This window comes from Pithys albifrons, chromosome 3, assembly GCF_047495875.1.
Source record: "Pithys albifrons albifrons isolate INPA30051 chromosome 3, PitAlb_v1, whole genome shotgun sequence".
NCBI classification, from domain to species: domain Eukaryota; kingdom Metazoa; phylum Chordata; class Aves; order Passeriformes; family Thamnophilidae; genus Pithys; species Pithys albifrons.
In genome coordinates this window covers 93797906-93810274 of record NC_092460.1, presented here as the reverse complement: position 1 = coordinate 93810274, position 12369 = coordinate 93797906, and the positions used below count along the sequence as shown (strand labels likewise).

At 39.2% G+C, this 12369-nt stretch overlaps 1 protein-coding gene across 3 annotated transcripts in view; it reads left to right on the top strand.

The window, feature by feature from the left end:
- The window catches only part of SEMA3D (semaphorin 3D), a 143814-nt gene extending 132855 nt beyond the window's left edge, over positions 1-10959 (top strand). For all 3 annotated transcript variants that reach the window (XM_071552746.1, XM_071552745.1, XM_071552747.1), the window contains exon 18: positions 2406-10959. In XM_071552746.1, coding sequence (XP_071408847.1) covers positions 2406-2819 — 414 coding nt within the window. In that variant the 3' untranslated portion in view covers positions 2820-10959. The remainder of the gene's footprint in view (positions 1-2405) is intronic.
- The last annotated feature ends 1410 nt before the right edge of the window (positions 10960-12369 follow it).

Sequence of the window (12369 nt, the reverse complement as noted above, 5' to 3'; positions counted from 1 at the left end):
GCTCCTGTTTTTACTGCAATAAAAATACATTTATTTAGAATGAACTGTCACTACCTGATCAGATTGAGGACTAGTGCCCTATGCTGTGGATTCTGCAGATAGAAAAATGACCTCTACTAATCTGTCTCCCTCCTATCTTCTGTGGCTGTTCTTGTGGCTTGACCGTAATTTCTCTGATTTAAACTCAGTGTAGTAAATCAGAAGTAGCTTGCGCTCATGTAGCACCTGTTGTCAAGACAATTGATTTTCCAGGAATTTCCTGAAATTTGCATTATTTCACCCTCCTGTGCTGAGTAGGCAGGCTTATATGCTGTTTGCAAACAATGAAATTAAAGTTCTGGGTTGACCCAAACCCATCAACTGAAGGCAGTAGCCGAAAAATATTTGGCCAGAGAAACAGGCATCCAGAGCCACAATCTAACCAGGCTTTTGTAGAAGCTGATTTATTGTCTCTGCTGCAGTCATGTCAATGACAGTATTTAGCCCTATATCTGTCCGTCCATCCATCCATCCATCCATCCATCCATCCATCCATCCATCCATCCATCCATCCATCCATCCATCCATCCACATATCTATCTATCCATCTACTTATGTACCTACATACCTACATACCTGTCTAATCTGTATATTACTGAACACTGTTACAACTGAAACAGTAAGCAAAAGTCTCTCTCTCTATATATATATGTATATATATATTTATGCATATTGTTTTTTCTAGTGGTCTCGATATGGTCTCTCAAACTTTTTAACTATTCCAAAGTCACTGTTGTAGAAACTTAGAAGAGGGTAAAGCTGAAAGCCCTGGAAGGTCATCTCATCCATCTCTTTGCTCCAAGAGACTCTATTGTGATAAAGTACTAGTGAGTTAGAATCATAACAGATGGAGAATCATATGTATGTATAATTTTTTTCCCATGGAGTAACAGAGGGAATCATGTGCAGATTTTTTACATAAAGAAATAGTGTGTAGCTTACCCACTGTGAATAAATCTAATTTAGTCATCTTTATGCCTCCCTGATCTTCATCCTCTGAAGTTTGCTGGAGGGTCAGATGTGCACTCTGGGAAATATTCCAGATTCTATGTTCGTTCTCTCTGCCCCCACAACCCCCTTCCTAAACCCACTATTCAGCCTTGAACTAAAGTTTTTCTCCCTGCTACCGATGCCACCAGCAGTGCTGAGGCTGCCCTGAGCATCTCCGTGGGTGCCGGTGTGAGCTGCAGCCTCTGTGTGGCAGCAGAACACAGCATGCCTGGGAGTGAACAGCTTTGGACTAGACTGGGATCGTTTTCAAAGGAAATGCTGGCATTGGACATTGGGAGTTAGGGCTCTGCTTTCTACTTCCTCCTCTCTGCTACTAATCTTTATATGGTCTTTGGCAAATCATTTACGTTCTATGCTTCCCAGCTGCAAAAATACTTAGGTGCCCAGTGCCCCATCCTATTTCTCCCTCTCTTTTTTTTTTTTTTTTTTTTTAGTGTTGAGGGGAGAGTGGTGAGTGGAGGTGAAGGCTATTTTTTGACTTAAGTTATTTTAGAAATCATTTTCAGATCACCAGGTATGTAACTTACCTTACTGTTATTAGTCTTAAGGTGCACCTTATTTTTAACATGAGATCCTGTATTTTTTTGAAATATTTCCATTTTTAAATGAAATTACAGCTCCATGCTGACAGACTTCAGATCTCATTTGCAATCTTACTATTTTCTTTCATTTATTTTTTTGTTTTGTTTTAATTTTTGTCTTTTTTTCTTTCTTATTATTTTTTTCTATTATTCTTCACAGATCTTAACAATAAAAGAACTGCGCATGGTTGCATCCATCCAACCTCATTGCCTGCTTTTAATCACAGATCAGTGAGTCAAAGGCAGGATTAACTTTATTTTGTAAAACCCAGTTGAAAAAGATAAGAATCACAACATGTCACTTTAAAAATCAGTTGTAGTATTTATATTCATTGCAATAGGGCCTCAGCACTCCAGATATATACAAGCACTCTGGTATTTTGGGTATGTTACAGATCCCTCAAAAGGAGCAGTTAAAAATGAATGGGATTTGTGGCAGTAAATAGCTACCCATCATTGGAGAATGCAGCGTCATTTATTGTACTGTGATGTGATGAGTGTTCCTGTCTGTCCTGTCAGCTGTACAGCATGTGTCTTTTGCTACTGCATGCTGCTTGTCCACGATCCAGATGCTATAGTTAGGAACAGGACTCAGACCTTGAAAGGAACTCTTGGTGTCTGTCCCAGCTGCACAGGTCCCACCATATACTGGCACAACAGGGATGGGCCATGCCATGTGCCAGTCGACCCTTCTCTTCTTCTCAGCATAGCACTGACATTCTGGTTTTGATGATGAGACTCACCTACTGTATTCTTTTTTGTCCAACCCCACAGCTGAAGGCTGATGAAAGGATCATTAAAACAGAGCATGGGCTGCTGATCCGCAGCTTGCAGAGAAGGGACGCGGGAGCCTATTTTTGCAAAGCACAGGAGCACACCTTCATCCATACCATCGTGAAGCTGAATTTGAATGTCATTGAGAATGGACAAATGGAAAGCAGTCAGAAAACTGAGGATGAGGAGGGCCGGGTGAGGGATTTGCTGACAGAGTCCCGGCTGAGGTACAAGGACTACATCCAGCTTGTGAGTAGCCCCAGCTTCAGCCTGGATGAATACTGTGAACAGATGTGGCACCGTGAGAAGCGGCGGCAGCGGAACAAGGGTGGTGCCAAATGGAAGCATGTGCAGGAGATGAAAAAAAAGCGAAACCGAAGGCATCATGAGCCAGCCAGGCCACCATCGACGTAGTTTGTAAATGCTATTTAAAGAAAGGACATTTTCCATGAAAAAAAAAATACTGTGTTCTGGTTTTGTGCATCTTGCCTATGAATTAGTACTGCTTCTTACTGAAATCAGAAAACTTACCATCACTATTAATCTTTGTGAGACTGTAGAATGGGATTCAATACCAAATGAGATGTACCACACACCAGGCAATAATTTCAAATGCATTCATTAAAAAAGAAAAGATGTACACTTTTAGCTAATTTCTGGGTAGCCTGGGGCTGCATGAGCTGTGTTCTGTACTTCCTGCATAATTTTCACATAGGATTTAGTGTCTGTGTTCTCATGTTAATATTTGCTGCCATGATCCATCCCAGAGGTGGCTACATTTCAAGGGAGGGCAGATGTATTTCCAGTTCTTTGGCATCTTTCTAAATAAGAAGCATGGTAGAAATGTATGACAGATCTGCCAAAAATACCTGCTAATTTACCCACTGGGCTTATATACAGGCACACGGGTGAGGTTTGCAAGCACAGAGACACAGAAAAAAATCAAATTAAGTTTTGGCTTAGGGACAGTATTCATTCTCCCCATAAAAAAGTGAAAGCATAATCATAGTTTAATAGAGAGGAATTATCTAACATTACTCGTTAGAGTTTGAGTAGCCACCAGTTTGCAGCCCATCTGCTGAAATGAAATGTTGACTCTAATTGAAATTGCCACTGAGATGCTTAGGAGTAAATTTCCTAAGTGGTCCATGGGAGGTATGTGCACAAATCCTATTAACAAATAATGGGATTCCTGCATGTACCTCTCCTATGTCTCCAAAGGTCTGACTCTGACTGTTTCTCCTAACCTTTTCTGGCTTTGTTTTACACAGAGGAAAAGAAGATTAAAAGACAAAAACAAGGCTAAAATGAAAGACGATGAGGGAAAATATTTAGTGGCAGAGACCAGTGCTCTTGATACAGAGCTGACATTCCTCAGATGTGTGTATTCTTTGGGATTTTCTCTCAAAGGTCTTATGTATTTTTAAGTTGAAAATTTGCATTGTTGAAATGAATACTTTTATTATTATTAAATAAGAGATGTCCATGTGTAAATAAAACTTGTAAGTTAGAAATTTGCTATACGCCATAATTTCATTTTTAAATTGTTCCTTGTTCCTTGGTTCATATTTTGGGTTTAATAATGTAATTTTTTCCATGTAAGCAAGAAACACTGGCCTCATTCTTGTCTATTTTACATCAGTGTGATTTCATTGACTATTCCTGATATGCAGAAACAAACACAAGCTCAAAATCAGGCCTACTGTCTCATCATATGAGTCACAGCCCCCCTCTCCTCTCTTTCATTTAACCTCCCTCCGTTTTGCCTTTCACGCCTTTTTGAGTGTGAAATGACAAATTAGCCACTTCCTCACATGGAAGAGAGTTTTCTGGATACCAAAATGACAGACTTTACTTGTTTCTCATGCATTCTACAGATCTTGAGAGCAAAATCTGTGGGAAACCCGTGCAATTGATGTACTCCTCATTAAGGGACCAAAACTGTTGGCTCTGAAGCCCTTGTCCATGCTGGTGTTTGTGTGCGCATTCAGTCACGGATCTGTAATTGTGAAGGTCCAGTTTCCATCATTGTTCATTTGCTCTCTGTTCAAAGTCAGATATGGCAAAGTGTTTGTCCAATTTCGGAAAGGAATCCCAGCTTACCAATGTTTCTTGTAAAACCCGAAAGCTGTGTTTGCATGTGTTGTGCAGAAGCCAGCAGGATTGTATGACATTAATTTTAGATGCTTTTTTAATAGGAGATGTATGAGTTAATTAGGAGATATTAGATAGCATGCATACAATGCTTTGATAGTGTAAAGCACTGAGTGCTAAATGTTATAAAATACATCTGTGGGGAGAAGGGAGTTTCTCAGCACAGGACCTTTAATCAGCAGAAAGACTAGTGCTGAAGATACTAACCAGTCATACAGTACATTTAGAACATGCAGAGAACTTTTGGCATTTTTGCTGCAAGATAATGTAGGCCAGGCATTTCACAAGAGGCTTGTCAATTTGATTACCTTGTTTTTTGGGCCAATTAAGACTACTTAAAAAAGGTATGGGGGGTTCAGATTTTAAACTTCTGCATATAAAGCAGAGGGATACTTAATATTCTTGCCTGGAAGGTTATGCTGTCACCAGACAGAACCTGCCTAGTTATTCCTTTTTAGATTTTTATCAGTCCACAAAGTCCCATTTCTCTGACTTGGACATTAAGGCATGAGGGGAACCACACCAAGGCTATGGAATAGCAGGTGGGCTGCATTCTCATGCACTGGCGAAGAATCTACTCTTCTCATCAGCAGTGACATAGTACTTCAATTACTGAATCAGACAACTCTCATCACATTTGCCTACTTCATAAAAAAGCAAAACAAGGTCTTCTTTCATAGTGTTCCTCCTCCATGAAAACTAAATCATCTGATTTATGTTTAGATATGATTGGAGGTTTGTATTCTATAAATAAACCTCCCCAGCTGACTTTAGTAGAAGTCTGGGGTAAGGGTCTCCGTGCTGGGAACATTAGATTTTAAATGGTTGAATTAAAATGTTGCTGCTCTTAAAAACACTTTCATTTCTTTTATTTCAAATGTTGTTCCAGTGAGATTCTTCTTAAAGAAGTGACCTCATCAGTCTGGGTTACAGTGGTAGCATAAAACCCCAAGTGAGATATAAGACCTCTTAGATCATGGGAAATAAATTCAATATTCTCCAAACCAGTGTGTTGCTTTGGGTTCATGCCACCCCAGGGAACATATTTAATAATCCTGCATAGATAAAAGTCTGTGTTTTGATACACTGGGCAGGATGAATGCTATAGTTGGCAGGGGTAGCGCATCTCATGCACAGCAGGTAATACACATGCAAAGAGGCCAGAGAACCTTGGAGACCAAGGAATGAGAGGCAAAGCTTGGGAATAACTACTGGAAGTAAGGCAGGGTTTTGTTAGGCAGGACTCATCAATGCAAACCCAGGACTAGGATCAGGAACCACATTGTGTCTTTCTCACAACCTGCAGTTCCACAGAGAGGTTCAGAGCATGAGCTAGCCCAGAAACTGTAATGGGAATATCCTCCTTTTAAAAAAAAAATTCATCTGTATAATTTAGAGTCTAAACTTGAAGCTTTGAAGCTTAAATTTCAAATCAAGGATTTGGGGGTCAACTGAGCTGCTGTGAACTGTACTATGAGCCACAACAGGCCCATAGTTAAAATGAAACTCAGCCATGCCTCCTTCAAGAGCTCCATAAAAATTTAAATTGAATGAATTTTTGGTCCAGAGTGGAAAAAAAAGCTGCCCCCACCTTAATAACTGTAGGTTTTAAACAGATCCCTTAGCACATAGATCCAAATGTCACAGTGTTCAACAAGACCAAGTGCTGGGTCCTACACTTCGGCCACAGCAACCTCATGCAGTGCTACAGGCTGGGGGCAGAACGGCTGGAAAGCTGCACAATGGAAAAGAAGCTGGAAGTGCTGGTCGACAGTAGCTGAACATGAGCCAGCACTGCCAAGGTGGCCAGAAGGCCAGTGGCATCCTGGCCTGCATCAAGAATAGTGTAGCCAGCAGCCCCAGGGAAGTCTTTCTTCCCCTATACTTGACACTGGTGAGGCCACACCTCAAATACTGTGTCCAGTTCTGGGCCCCTCAGCTTTAAAAATTACATGGAGATACTGGAGCGTGTCCAAAGAATGGCAACAAAGTTCATGAAAGGACTAGAGAACATGTTTTACAAGGAATGGCTGAGGGAGCTGAGTTGGTTTAGTCTCAGGAAAAGGAGGCTCAGGGGAGACCTCATCTCACTCTACAGGTGCCTGAGAGGAGTTTGTGGTGAAGTGAGGGCTGGTCTCTTCCACCATGGCTGCAGGACAAGAGTACATGGCCTTAAACTGAGTTAAGGGAGATTCAGATTAGATATTAGAAAAAGTTTTTTCACTGTTAGGGTGGTCAGGCATTGGAATAGGTTGCCCAGGGAGGTGGTGAAGGAACCATCCGTGGAGGTGTTCAAGAGGTGTCTGGATCTGGCACTGTGTGATTTGGATTAGTGGGTTAAGGGTTACAGTGGTAGTGCTGAGTTGTACTGTATGATGTTAAAGGTCTCTTCCAACCCTGATGATTCTATGATTCTGTTCTGAGATTCTGTATGATACAACATATATGTTTATTTGAACATGTATTCAACCAGGAATCCACTTATTGATACATTATCTTTTTCTTCAACAAAACTTTCCAGTGACTCTGCTTCAGCAACAGGTCAGTCCTGGGCTGAACTGAAGTGGTTTCAAACAGATTCTTAGAATAACTGACACAATGTAAACTGTAGTTATAAAAATGCTGAAAGCTGACCTAAGCTTTAAACCGCAACAGGGCTCCAAACTTTGCAGTGATCTTGCAGCCAGTAAAAAATAAAACAGAAAATGGGATTAACAGAAAAAGGAATAAAGTATTAACACTTGTTGTGATAAACAAGGTCTGTTACTGGATACTGTTCCCACAACAGGTGTGAATGTGTGTTCAAATACTTTTCCCTCCAAGTGGTTAGAAACTTACCTTGCATGAGGTATGTAAGAACCTAAATACTTTCCAGTTCATACAGAGATTGTGGACCTGGTTCTTAAATCATCCACACTGAAGTAATTAGACTAAATGCAACAGATTTCCCCTGGTTCATGTGCTTTTGAGATCAGAAGATCCCTATGGTTCAAATGCTATGAACCTTTTAATCTAACTATTATGGGTATTGATCTTCATTTAACATTTCAGATAATAAATAATTATTTGTTATTACTGCACATTAATCATGGAATGACCCTGTGTCTCATAATAATGTCCCAATATTTAATAACAATTAAGGGACGTTGAGTTTGCTAACATTTTGTCATTCAAGCGTATGTGTATAGAAGTGCATATACAAATGTCTTATTTTCTGTTCATTTTGTAGCAGAGGTTAATTTGCAAAAGGCAAATGTGAATTCAAGAGTCAAGGTTTGGCTCAGCTTCCATTGACAGCAGAGATTAAAATCCTTTTGGAACTGAACTGAAGCCTAGGTGCACTATAATCTGTTTATAGTCTGGGAGTCAAACACCCAAATCTGTGTTGCTCTGTGGAGTATTTTGGCCTGATTCTTTCTTGCATACAGTTACAGATGAGACATGGAGGTCTTAGGAATTACATCTGCATGAATGGAAAATTAAGCCCACATGTCTCTCTAATATATTCTGTTACATTTTATAAACTTTAAATGGTCTCCATTGTAATATTTTACCATAGTGTTGCTAATATAACCCTGAACTAGGCTTCTGTCATTAGGTGAAGTGTGACGTTCTTTGCGGTTGTAATCCAGATTTCAAGGTTTGTAAAGTACAGTACAGTAGAAAAAAAAAATGAAGTCACGTGAGAAGAGTTTAATTATAAATTCTACAAACCAGATTTGTAAGATTTTATTTCCATATATCAAAATAGTTGTTATCCTAAAATGTGTTAGAACGCCAATATTTGTTTTCCTTTTTTGTTCAGGTAAGGATACGTAACAAATTTTAATCTTGAGTTTATCACTTGCTAATGTGTGGCTGAAACATCTGGTCTGACCATTGTAGGAAGACCTGTTTTTAAATTGCTTGATCTTTTTTTCCCCCCAGTTAAACCCATTGTCTTCTGCCTTTTAGGCTCTCTGGTCTCTCCGATAATCACAATTTTATATGGAGAAATACTTCAGAATCAGGTGTTTCCATGATATTTAAACATCCCTAAAAAGTCAGAGGATCACAGTCTGCCTTCAGATGAAGACTTTCCTAAGCTTTAATTTTAGTATTCTGTTGCAGATGCAAACCAAACACTGTGAGGTAAGTTGGAGACCAGATGGAGTTTTTGTTTACAAAGAAAAAATTTTTAACTGTATCTGAGAGCTCTTCTTTCTCCCTTTGCTAATATAGTTACTGTGGATAATTTAAAATCAAAGTATTTTGTGTTTTTAAGCATAAGATTAACCACATAATGTAAAAATAACAAAGAAAAAACATTTTCAGGTGATTTTTCTTTTTTTTTTTTTAATATAGACTGCTGGTCCAATATCAATCCAGTACTTTCAGAGTGTTCAAGACAAACATAGATGGTTGTGATATTTTTAAGAGACCCAAACACATCTCAGTGTGGTGGTATTTCATATTCTGCTTCCTTCTTTTTATGATATAGAAGTTATTTGGCTGAATTTGGGGGATTTTTTGGAGGAGGGTGGACTGTTTTTAATTGATTTTGGGGTTGGGCTTTTTCAGTGGTTTGGGGGCTTTTAGGTTTTTGTTGGTTTGCTTTTTTATTTTGTTTTTTGTGTATGTATGTGTTTGGTTTGCTTTTTGTGTTCTACCTTTTTTTTTTTTAATGTCATTTCTCCTAATGAAACTAGGCATGCCCAAAGCCAGATGCTTTCTGCTGGTGCAATGTATGAGAAAGCAGCAAGAGGAACAGAGGGCTTGGCAGGTATTCTGGTATAGAGACAGCATAGTCCATCTGCAAGGTGCAAAATTTTATGGCTTAAATGACTACGCTGAGAGGTTAAAGACCACAGTGCCATTTCCCTGTCCCAAACTGAAGTTGCTGGTAGATTTAGAGAAAGTATATTTTTTTTTTAATTTCTAAAATATTGTCAATATAAACAGATCCAGAAAATTTCATCTGTTATTAGATCAGTTATCTATACTTGCCAGAAATATTGAAATAAAAGTATATGGACAGAATTTCACAATTTCCACTTTCTAAATTTATTTTAGTATTTTAAAATTATTTTTAAAATTTTGTAATATTTGTTTTAAAATATATTTACTAAAATGTTTTTCACTAATAATGTTTTCTTTAAGATATTTTTAAATTCTGCACATTCAAACCTTGCTTTGAAAAAAAAAATACCCAAAAAAACCCCCAAAACCCCAAAACCAGATAAAATATTAAAATTGTAAATGGAAGTGTAAAATATTGTAGATTTTCATGTGCTTTCAAAAATATATAAAGAAAAAGCAGCATCAGAGGTTTTTCATGTCCTCTTTCAGAGATTTCATGTGACTTTGTCTAAGGATGTTTATTGTAGAAATTAATTGTAATAATCACATTTTAAGATTGCCTGTGAAGACCTTGGCTGTAAAAACTGGATGCAAAGAATATGAATCTAAGACAATACAAATTAAAAAATAATTTTTCCAAACATTTGCATAATTTTTCCGTTTTGATTATGATATGTCTCTCCTAGTGACTGTCTCAGGGTGTATACTGTCTGGGGAAACAAGGAAAAGGTTATGAAAGCATATAACCTATAAATTCCAAATCCCAAAATGAAAAGCCACATTAAATGGACTAGCTGCAAAGATTATGATTAATATATCACATTTGACCAGTAAAGACTATGTGTTCTCTTAAGGTGAAAATCATCACTCTGCCCAGCACAGGAACTGTATGCCATATACCTTTTTTATTTATAAGACACGAATGATTCTTAGGTTGACTTTGAGAGTGAGGCTACTTGTAGAGTAATGACTGAAGTATCTATTGTGAATGTTGCAGCTTATTGAGTTGATGTTATAACTGAAGTATAGCTTAAACGAACTATGTTTTTGCTAGGCCTGCTGGTTTATTATTAATCTTATATGCAAAGGTAACTGAAACAAATGGATATTTCATTCATACTGTAATAAACAGAAAAATCTAAGTTTTCACCTCTTTTTTAAATCCATGTAAAACTACAGAGCGAAAGAGATTTCAGAGGGATGAGGTCTGCAGCATGTTACAGAAATGGCAAGAGTGTCAATGCAAGGTTTGGTCATCTAAAGTGTCTTACTTGGAAGTCTTTCCTGAGTAAGGACTGTCTGAGACTCACCACTCCACTGAGAATGTGCCTAAGGCCAACAGAGTGAGTTTACAGGCAGCTTAGAGAAGCCATGGGCTTCACAGTGATTTAGATTGATGCTTGCAGAGCAAAACACAATAGGCAGCTCTATGCTTATTAATTTTAATTCAATAATAGCTTTTTAATGTATGCATTTCTAGATGATTAGCAACAACCATGGTCCTTAAAGACTGTGCTGACATTGTGCTTTACAGTTACCCTCAAGCCAAACTGAACACCCATCCATCTTGGGCTGTCTCAGGAGCACCTTTGGCTCTAAGGGAGTGTGACTGTGTCCCAGCCCTCAAAGTGTTTTCAGAATGGGGATAATGGAGGAGAAGGAAGAGTTGTTCATTTTTTTAATCAGGCATTGATGCATGTCCACAGTTATGGGCAGAGAATTATTTTTTGAGGAAAACAGATTTAATCTTTAGGCAGGAAAATAAATAGGCTGACTGGTCCACCTCCTGTTCTGGCCTTCAGCACAGCACCCTGTGTTTCAGGGGATTTATGAAAGGTTAAGGAGGCTAATTTGTTAACAGACGGCCAGCATGTTATTTCCAAGGACAGCCGCATCGCTGCACTCAAGGATGTCTGTTTCCCAGTCCCATGCTGTGTCCATTAGACCACTGTGCTTCTGACCCTTTTCTGGGAAAGGTCTTGAGGTACTGCTGGCCTGAAAACTGATGCCAAATCCCAACTGCAGCAACAGCATTCTGCTCACCTAAATTCCACCTGCAGTTGCAATTGGATATGGTATTCTTCATTTCCGAGCCTGAACTCCTGTTTCTGTGTTACCAAGTGCTGCTAAACAGCTGCCGTGTTCCCCCACTCCCTCCCCTGTTTTCCCCCACTCCCTCTCCACAGGTGGCTGCAGTTGATAATATCTCATGTAGGATCAATCTTGGTCCCCTTGAAGTAAGTGGGAATTCTGCCAGCATGTCCCAGATCTGGTTCTGCATCCAGCTGGTAAAGCACTTCCAGCTTCTTCAGGAGAAGAGGTGCTCTGCACAGCCTGGCTGATTAGACAGGTTCATTAGCAGAGGTGGGTGTCAGAGTGAGAGAAAGAATGAAAGAAATCCTTAGGATTCTTTCTGTCACCATTCACTTGGTAAGAGCTTAAATGCAGCATTGGTTTGTGTGCACTCAAGGAAACAAAAGCTAATTAAGCTGAAATCTGTCATTTTCTCTGTAAGGGTTTAGCAGGGTCAGGCTTCAGGACAATTAGCAATGAGTCTCAGGAAGAAGCACACAAGCTCTTCTGTAGCTACTCAGAAACATTTCCAGCATTGATTGGCTTCCTGAGCTCCCCCTGCTCCACTCTTTTCCATATGTGGTACCTCTTTTCAGGCCCTTGGAAACCAGAAGGGCTGTTAGCTGAGGAAGTCTGTGCTCAAAGTAAGAGCTATGAGGTAAAATCCAGCCCTTCATGATTCAAATGGCGGGAAATGTTCTGGGACACGTTCACACACAGAGTCCATATGTACTGTGAAAACAAGCGACTGGGAGCTAACAGCCTGTTCATAATCATTTATATTTCTGCAAAGTAACATGGTTCATGGTGTACTTAGGGGTTCATATATTTTGCACCACTGTGTCCATGTAGTTACTCTGTAGAGTAATAGTGATAGTGGTGCAGAATGAGAGAACCT